The sequence below is a fragment of the Alosa sapidissima genome, chromosome 1 (assembly GCF_018492685.1).
Source record: "Alosa sapidissima isolate fAloSap1 chromosome 1, fAloSap1.pri, whole genome shotgun sequence".
Taxonomy (NCBI): domain Eukaryota; kingdom Metazoa; phylum Chordata; class Actinopteri; order Clupeiformes; family Clupeidae; genus Alosa; species Alosa sapidissima.
This window is the reverse complement of record NC_055957.1, coordinates 47,279,632-47,289,525: the sequence shown is the minus strand read 5'-3', so window position 1 is coordinate 47,289,525 and position 9,894 is coordinate 47,279,632. Positions and strand designations below refer to the sequence as shown.

Here is a 9,894-nt window from a genome sequence, read left to right as displayed (position 1 = left end):
AATATAGATTATACCAAGTTTTACTATACCAAAGTTTTTTGTTGTGCAGTGCTCTACACTCATCACACCAAAATGGGGTCAACCTCACCTCTCTAACCACCCACCCCAGCCCAAAAGAGTGCAAATAAGCACAGTGGGCCTTCTGGATATGGCCATGCATGCTGTGGTGGCTAAACAAATAGCACAGATATACTGAAACTGGCACAGCTGTAAACAAAAAGTGCCACACTAATGTAGTTGATGGTGAATATAGCATTCACTATGCTGATCATACAAAGAATTGAAAATGAGAATATGAGTGAACAGACCGCAACAAAATGTCACAGTGACTGGAAACAGTTGAATGTTTATAAGAAATTATACATATTTCACCGAGACGCTGATCAGTATATCAGGTATCTGAGGATTGTCTATCAGTGCTGTCAAAGGGCCTGTCCTTTGCCCCTACTTATAACACAGATTATTTTTAAACCAGAAAGGACCTTTATTCATGTTCAATCATAATCTTTACCTGAATTATTATGGCCATTATAACAACTCTAGAAGAACAAACACAGAAATGACTGAACCAAATGTTACTGAGCAAGACAGTCTATTTAGACCAAAATTTACTTTTCCACTCTGAACAACAATCCTTGTCTGACTGCTTTTACTAAGAAAGTGACACATGATGTGGATATGCTCTTTGAGGAGAAGAAGAGATTAGTCCAATCAAATTTGACTGGTGAAAGCCAGGCTATTCAATGGCTGCAAAACAATGATAACCTGGTCATTAAGGGTGGAGCCGTGGTGGGGCTTTCATGACTTTAATTTGATAGAAGTGAGTGACAGGAAGCGAGCAAGGTGGGAATGCGGAAATGACCCGGGTCATGCGGAGAGACCCAGACTCAAACCCGGGCCCCTGTGGGCATGTGGACCCACATGTGGAATAGTAGCCGCGCCACAGCACCCTGATTCTCCTTTTACTGTTAACCCATTAGATTATATTATTAACATCTTGGACAAAGCTGTACATCACAAATGGATTTCAAAAGAAGAGTATGGTTTTCTGCTGCCCAACAAGCCTAGACTTTACTTTTTTTTACAAGTTACCAAAGATTTATAAGAATCTCATGCAGTCCCCTGGGAGACCTGTTGTCAATGGGAGATAGAATCCATTACAGATCCAGCCTATTATGTTGATTTTCATCAAGACTCAGTGGCGGTGCCAGCTTACACATGTCCTTACCATATTGGATGATATTCATAGTTGAAAAAAACATATCTGGTCTTTGAATAGAATACCCAGGTCACAGGATGTGGGTTTAGAATTAGATGACAACACAATAAAAAGGTGGTCCGATCTCAAAGAAAAACAGCAGTTTTGATATAGTGGTCTTGCTGCAGCTGGAACAATAGCAGAAGATCCCAGGATGATGGCAAGCCTTGAGATACTTTCTGAGGGCTATACCGAAGCAGAATCCTCAATCCATGTGACTGCAACGTTGCTATTTCATCATTGTTTAATTCAGTATGAAACAGCAGCAACAGTACTTTTATTTTTATTTCAGTTTTATTTTCTTGTGTTTTTAAAGTGTATATGTCAGGTTAAAAAACATTTTTGACAAATGAAGGGACATGAAGCAAGATAGTACCCATATCCTCTTCATCACATTTTAAGATCAATAATGCTTACTTGCCTCACTTCCCTTCATTTATCTGAAAAGTTGGTTAACCTGACATATACACTCTAATGTGTGAGATAGTACAGCAACCCTGGATGTGCCACTAAAAGCAACAAATTGCCAATTTTTGAGGTGTGCTTTTTATCAGGCAGCTTGTTTTGGTATCTTCTTTAAATTCATCAATGGTGTAGTACGGTCATGTAAAGGACAGATAGACTGTGTCGTCCTCACCAGCCACCCCAGGAGTGCTTTATGCAGCTCTGTGTTCCGAAAACTTTTCACAGCACGGCATTACTCATTGCCATGCAATATTGACCAAAGACACCATTTAGCATGTTTACGAGCTTTTAGGAGTGACTATAAGGTAACTTAAGACCAAAAAAAGCGACCTTGGGTGCTTTGAAAGGCGCTATGTAACAAATAAAATGTATTATGTACGGGATAATGTATAGAACGCCGGTCATTATTGGGAAAATAAGTCCCTTCAGGGTGGAACAAGACCCCGATGCGCACTGTCGGGACTTATTTTCCCAATAATGACTGGTGTTCTATACATTATCCCGCTTATTACACGGCTACTTGCCAAACCGAAACAATAAACTCTCCACGATGTGACTCTTTAGCCTACATAGCCTAGGCCGCTTCATCGTGGCTTTTGCTGAGAAACAAATAGTTTGCAACAGCACACGCTGAACTTGAATCAAACATTCTTTAGAACACAGTTGATCAACCGTCCGCTTTCACTTTTGAATGAAGTTTCAGTCCTTGCGTAGTGAGATTGTAGCAGGTAGACCTTCTCTGCCTGCTATTTCCCCATAGCACCTGGAAGTGCTAATGAAGGGGGCGGGGCATAGGCATTTGATCAATCTGGCACCAGTGGAGTGCTACTTAAGAGGGGCAGCAGCCAGTAGCAATGTAGACTCCACTGGTGTAGGCCCTGTCTGCTACCGTCAGGCATGCTGTCTCCCCATAGACATTTGTGGTTTTATGTTATGTATATTGTGGTGTGTTCTTTGTTTAATCTTCTGTGTTCTGTTCTTTTAGGCAGCACAGTCATGCTGATGGGGAACATGGGTCGTGCTGCTGTCTTGTCTTGGTTTTGCTTTGGTTATTTTATGTTTGGTTTTTGTGTTGCCTGTCTTGTCCTTCTGTTTGTAACTTTTATGTTTATTTAGTAGGGAGGTGGCTCTGAGGGGGGCTACTCTGAGCATACGTGTGGTGTGGTTTTGTATATTGCTTATCGCTTTGCAGTGTGCCTTTGCTGTGTAATAGGTGAGCTTTTCTTAATGCTTGCATGTAAAATATTTGTGTGGACGTCCATAGTTGCCACCCTCAGATCCCCACCCGTTTGTGTATTAATAAATCCTTTGTTTTCCTGGAATCATGTCTCCATGGTGTAATTACGAACCTGAAAGAGCGGTCTCGGTTTAGAGGTACGATCTCTTAAAGATTCCCTGATGCACTAGGCCTCAGGGTGGCGTAGTCAGGCTACTGTGATTGGCCCCTTGGCCCTTCCAAAGTATTACCCTGTTACAATATGAAAGATGTGAAATAGAAGCACAAAACCCATTTTCCTTGACCGCGGTCTGTTATACTTAGCAACGGTCTGTTATTGAGAATTAGCAGACCACCGAACGTTGGGAATGCCCATTCAAGTGAAAGGAGCATTCTTCAGCATTATGAAGAGCCGTGTAATAATTATTAAAACTTGCATAGTGCTGCTTTAAGGTTGGACAGACTACACACAAAACCCCTTGTTTGTAAATGTGTTTTAGTGAGTTGTTTTTTTTATTTTTTATTCCCTATTCATAATTTGAACATGCATTCACAGATGGCCCCACTTGATGTTCACAGCCAAGATGATAATGATAACAATGGTCTTGAAGCTTCAAATGAAGGCACTGTGTTGATGGATATAAGAACGTCTCATTGTCCACCTGGTGTGCTGTCACTTAATCAGGTAAGTTGTTCTTTGATACAGGTAGTTTATTGCATTTAAACTCAATTTTCAATTCTCAACGTACAAATGCCATTTATTTTGTTTTTGTATTTTCTGAATCTTTTTAAGATGGGCTATGCTATGAATTTTGGGCTATTTAATTTTCAGATTACTTATCTGGTGGTTCAAAAAAATTCTGAAGACAATGGATTTACAGGTAGGACACACACTGTACAATTTCTTGATTTCATTACACAACTGCACTCATACAATGAAGACAACATTTATGAGACTGCATTGCTTTCTCGCCATACATTCAATGGACTTTTACTTCTTAGTGCTGTGGTGGTGCCATCATCTACATATATGTGGTGAAGGATTGTACTGGACGGAAGATGTTCAGAGTGCTAGAGGAGGAAGACTGCTGTCTTCAGTACTACTGTACCTCTGGACGTTCCTTCACACTGCATGTCACAGAAATCACTGGCCGTGAAGTCATCACTCAGATAAAACCAAATGTCTGTAACTGTGGGACAGTTGAGGTATGGGAGTTGTTTTATTATTTGTACGCTAGCTATTTAAAGGATGGCACATTTATAGCAAAAGGTTGTTGATATTTGAGCTCAGCGACGAACATCAAGTCACACCATCGCCCACTTTGTGCTCTCAAAGTGACATGTTAATTGACTGGGATTAGCTCTGCCTGAGTCACACATTACAGACAGTTATATTGGACTGGTTGATTTGTTTGTGTTTTTAAAGCAACACCAAAGTTCTCTTATACCTTAAAATAATGTTTCCAAAATCGTTTCAGTGGTTCATCAACTCGTAACAGGGTGAACATCAATTCTGCATTCGCTTCGCTATCGGCTATAACTGCACTATGTAAATTTGCCAGATTGGGTAGCGGATCTGTAGTTTCGATGGAATGAGACATAAGAACAAATTTGACTTGCATCTGATGTCGCAATACATCATACTTTTATAAGTCATGCAAAATATTCTACCTTGTCTGCGGACATCGTTATTTGCAAAGCCGGTGCTGGATAAATAAATAGTGTGCGTGCGACAGAGGGAAAGTTCTTTAGTGTTGCTTTAAGTACTCACTTAAAATCCCTTTTCACACAAAAATGGTGATACTTTTCACACAATGAACACTCCCATCAGTTCAGCTTGCCAGAAGCTTGTGGTTACCCAGTAATGAATAACACAGAGTTCCGATGTTTAACTGAATTTGCTTTTCTTAAAGAGTACTACAAATATATATTTACTGCATTTTGTATGTTCTAGGTGGAAGTCCAGTGGGCTCCAGGAATTCCTATAGGATATATCATAAGCACTTCTGCCACCCGGCCCAACCTGACTATTCAAAATGAGAGAGGAAAGCCACTGCTGAAGATAGCTGGAGAGTCAGGTCTGCCCATGCAATGCTGTGGCAGGTTCCAACTCTTGGTAATCCAGGATACATGTAGCCTAGGCCACAGTGTAGACATGATTCTGTATTTAACCTTGTTCAAGTCAAGCTAGTTCAACAATATTTTAACATGGCACAATTCAGATCATATATTCAGGCATTATTTGAGCAATTAAATATTTACATATGAATATATTAATCAAACAAATAAATATCATACATACAGATCTTCACTTTTATATTCCAACAGATCACATCACTGGATGGAACCATCATAGGGACCATATCCCTTGTCGAAAACAAAAATCAATATGAGCTGCAGTGTCAAATTGCCAAACTGAAGGCGATCATACTAGGAGCCTGTGTTTTCATTGTAAATAACATTTAATGAAAATATGTGTTTGTCAGTAGCCTACAAAGCCGTAGTCATGATATCAACATTGGGGGGACCAAATCTGTGGTGGGTCTGGGGGACCATCAAATATAATTTTGATACATTTCCTGCCATGAAACAATCACAAGTCATTAGTTACTGTATGGCAGTAAAGATATGGGGGTTACTGTAAGGCAGTGAAGATATGGGGGGTACTGTAAGGCAGTAAAGATGGGGGTCTGGGGGCATGCTCCAACCGCTGGAAGATTTTTTGGGGGGGTGGAGAAGAAGCAATTTCACAGAGTGATGTGATGACTCAATTTGTCTCCAAAATGTATATTTAAAAGAAATTACAAACAAGAGTATCTTTGTTAACTTCTATATTACACTAATGCAATGGCTCTTAGACTAATTACAGTACTTACACCTGATGATTTATTTAAACTAAGGCTTAGACGTTTGGACCTATAGCCTAATAAGATTTTGTATTTGATTTTGATTTTATTATGCTGACGGCTAATCACACAATTTGAAGGTAGTTTGAAAGGGACAGGATTCAGGAATAGGCTAGTAAGATTTCTGTCTGACTCACCTCATGTTACCCCATTATAGGCTGGTTTCTGACAGAAATTACGTTTTGTGCCAACATGTTGAAACACTACAGCCTTTATTTGGTGAATGGAAATGCAAATTCCTTTCTTTGGTTAATGTCCGCGATTCACATTAACTGGCTATCACCACCAGTGCATTGTAGATAGATACAGTAGATAGATAGATACTTTATTGATCCCCAAGGGGAAATTCAAGGTCTCAGTAGCATACAGACATCACACACAACATGCACTAACAGCAGAAAAAGTAATGAAAGTATATAACATAAAAAAAACACACCTAAGCAATAGGGACAGTAGAAGATAAAGAATATACTAAAATACAATTTATACTAAATAACACTAAATCTAAATCAGAATCTAAAAAAAGTCTAAAACAGTATCCACAGTGTGCTTAGGGGCGATTAAGCATGAGGTGCTTGCAATGACTGAGGCAGGGACTGAGCCTGATGATTCTCTGTGCATAGTAAGGTAAGGTGCTCTGTGAGAATGAGTGTCATGGTGATGGTGCAAATGAGTAAGTCCAACAGTGCAACAGTGCAAGAATAAAGTCTAGAGACCAGCATAAAATAAATATGGACATATAAGAGAGTAGACAAGGTAATATAAATGGGGGGCACGTCCATCCAATGTCTATAGTGATACGGCCCTGAGTCAGCACAAGAAAACGACAACTTTCAACTGTTACATATAAAGGTTTGACTGTATTGTTGAATTCATTTAAATGTAACATTAAAACCTTTACTTTGCAGGACATTGTATTTCTTGGAGAAGCAGAAAGCGGCATAGGTTATTCAGAACAGAGATGTAAACTTACATCTACAGATGTAAAGTCATAATAATAGATTTTCCATCCACTTAAAGGTTATTAAATATATCTTCTAATCTATTCAAAAGCCACTCCTTGTTTGTTTCCAGATCTGAAATTCTTTCAAAGCTTTCATATCCTTTTCCTTTCTTTTATCCTTTTTAAGATAAGATGATACAGATGTTTAATGTTATGGCAACTGTTAAATGATTATTATATTATTCTGTAACGGTCTGGGTATACAATAAATAGCTTGCAAATGTATTTAAGTTATCATGTTTCTACAAAACAATATTAATTTTAATCCTCATATCCCGCTGGCAGGACGGTTACCCCCCCTCCCCCCAACATTCTAAATCAATTGTATGCACCATATTGCTATGTAGCATAGTAATGTTATACACCATTTCAAAGCTTTGGCTCTTGGGAATCAAAAAATGACAACTTTTTTCATGTACAATCTGTATAGTGCTTTACATTTTCAGATTAATTTTATTATGTCTCAATTAAATTTGATCCAAAATGCCCCCCTCCCCCTCCTCCGCTTTTGGTGCTACCCTGACTTCTGGCTGCAGTGTAGCTGCAGCACCATAAGTAGATGCAACATATTGGGTACTGAAATATTCACAAGAATCCATAGAAACTGAATCTTCATGTTGTATTATCCAATATTAGTTGTACAGATGTATAGTTTATCTTATACACACTCATTGAACCAACAAAGTAAATGCAAAAATAGAGACTTTTTTGTTATTATTTGATATTTTGTGTAGTCAGTCTATATCAGAACACCCGACATACAATCTAAATAGTCCACAGGAAACCTCAAAGTGTTACCTTTCATTTGAGACCAGGATTAGGCTTCTACACAAAGGGGTTCATGTGCAGTAAGCATTTGAGTGTCAGTATAAGTATATATACTCTTTTGATCCCGTGAGGGAAATTTGGTCTCTGCTTTTATCCCAATCCGTGAATTAGTGAAACACACACAGCACACAGTGTACACACAGTGAGGTGAAGCACACACTAATCCCGGCGCAGTGAGCTGCCTGCATCAACAGCGGCGCTCGGGGAGCAGTGAGGGGTTGGGTGCCTTGCTCAAGGGCACTTCAGCCGTGCCTACTGGTCGGGGTTCGAACCGGCAACCCTCCGGTTACAGGTCCGAAGTGCTAACCAGTAGGCCACGGCTGCCCTCTGCCAGTATGCATTTTGGATAACAAAAAGTCCTATGGGGAGTTTCCATAGGCATTTTACAAAACGGATGAGCATACCTTGGCAAATAATGGTCTAAAGCACTCATATTTTCATTCTATATTGATCTACTTTTGCACACAGCCTCACAAGACCTGGTGCTAGGGCTCAGTTGTGTTTCTAAGGGATATCAAGTGACCCAGAGGGCTGAAATGTGGTCAGTTCAGAGATGCTTGTAATCCGGCAGAAAGAAAAAACTATATTCTAGCCTCTGTAACTCTGTGTGAGTACATCACAGTTATTTTGACTGTTTCCTACAAAAACTACAGGTTTCAGCTTTTTATAGAGGTCCAACATTTGATGGTAGGCCCCAAAAGAGGTGGGAACAATGCCCTTGTAAATAGGCACATTGCAATTTCAGGCAACAACTTGAAATTTGTATTGAGATCTATGTGATTAAATCTGTAAAAATACATCATGCAATAGGCTTATCAAAAGCAATGTGCCAGTGTCTTGTAGTTCAAATATTGGGCAGGATCTTTATCCTGCAATCTTTATGCAATCACTTATAGGCCTATTATATTTTGCATCGGGGACAAATTATTTTGTGATCTGCAGGCAGCTGCGCTAGTTGTGGCGCTGTTGTTTAGGTTTTTTAAAAGAATACGAGCATGGACCCTTAACAACGGCTAACAACATTTCCTAACAGTGTAAAACACATATTGTATAGCCTAAACATACAGATAGGTTACATATGATTAGGCTATGCCTATATAGCGCATTTTCTAGGACAGTGGCTACTTAAAGCGCTTGACAGCCTACACAAAAACAAAGAAAATCTCTCAATTAACAATGCTTTAGGTGGGCCTAGAGGCGACTGGTGAGTAGCCTATCGACATTGAACAGCACACAGCATCACGGTGTTCCTGTGCAGTCCAACAGATAGGCTAGGCCTAGCCTTAGACTGTTATAATTAGGCTATTTGCTACCTTAACTTCTTACTAGAATTATTTGTAAACTTCTTAGGTATGACAACTGCATTGTGTGATAGACTGTGATTGAATGTAAACCGTTGCATGGTAACGTTAGGCTATACCGACACGTGGGAATTCAATGACAGACATAAAAAACTGACCCCGACGTTATTTGAACAGGCAACCCTTCCAATCCAGAGTCAGACACGCTACCGTTGTGCCATGAGGTCCGCCTATAGGCCACTTATTTTTGGGTTATTACTGTTGTGAATATTTATTCAAAGGCATATGATGGGATGGTGTTCAGTAAAGTAACTAAAAAATGCAATTCCAGGGAATTACCATTGCATGTAAATGCAAAAAAGCTGCTGTGTATAACATTATATTACTTACAGTTGATTATTCAGATTACATAGTCTTACAGTATTCTTGAAAACCACTTACTTGGTTAGATGTTAGCTTAGAGTATATGACAGTCAGTAAAAATAAATTGTCAATTCAATATTGATCAACATTGTTTGTTTTAATACAGCAGAATGATACTCAGAATACACTAATGAACACTTACCAATGTAAGCTTGAAGTAAAAATCACAGTTGTGTATATTATATATACAGAACTTGATAATGCCAAATTTGGTCTCTGCATTTAACCCAATCGGTGAATTAGTGAAACACAAACAGCACACAGTGAACACACAGTGAGGTGAAGCACACACTAATCCCGGCGCAGTTAGCTGCTACGTTTGATTGTCGTTAGCTATCGAAACCTACAGCTATCGGTCACTGTAAAGTTGACGACATATTAACGTTTATTAACAGTGGGTTTCCTTACATAATACATATCAACGTAGTAAGGTGCTAACGTCAACTATTTCACTAACGTTAACGTTACCTAATGTTAGTTTAGTTATTTGTGAC

General features: G+C 39.2%; 1 protein-coding gene across 1 annotated transcript; it reads left to right on the top strand.

Moving 5' to 3' along the window:
* Nucleotides 1–2,605: 2,605 nt before the first annotated feature.
* On the top strand, nucleotides 2,606–6,840 carry LOC121706716 (phospholipid scramblase 1-like). The gene is made up of 7 exons (XM_042088722.1): nucleotides 2,606–2,618; nucleotides 3,496–3,624; nucleotides 3,772–3,820; nucleotides 3,940–4,145; nucleotides 4,894–5,055; nucleotides 5,268–5,390; nucleotides 6,754–6,840. The coding sequence occupies exons 2-7, from the start codon at nucleotides 3,496–3,498 to the stop codon at nucleotides 6,838–6,840; spliced, it is 756 nt and encodes a 251-aa protein (XP_041944656.1). The 5' UTR covers nucleotides 2,606–2,618.
* The last annotated feature ends 3,054 nt before the right edge of the window (nucleotides 6,841–9,894 follow it).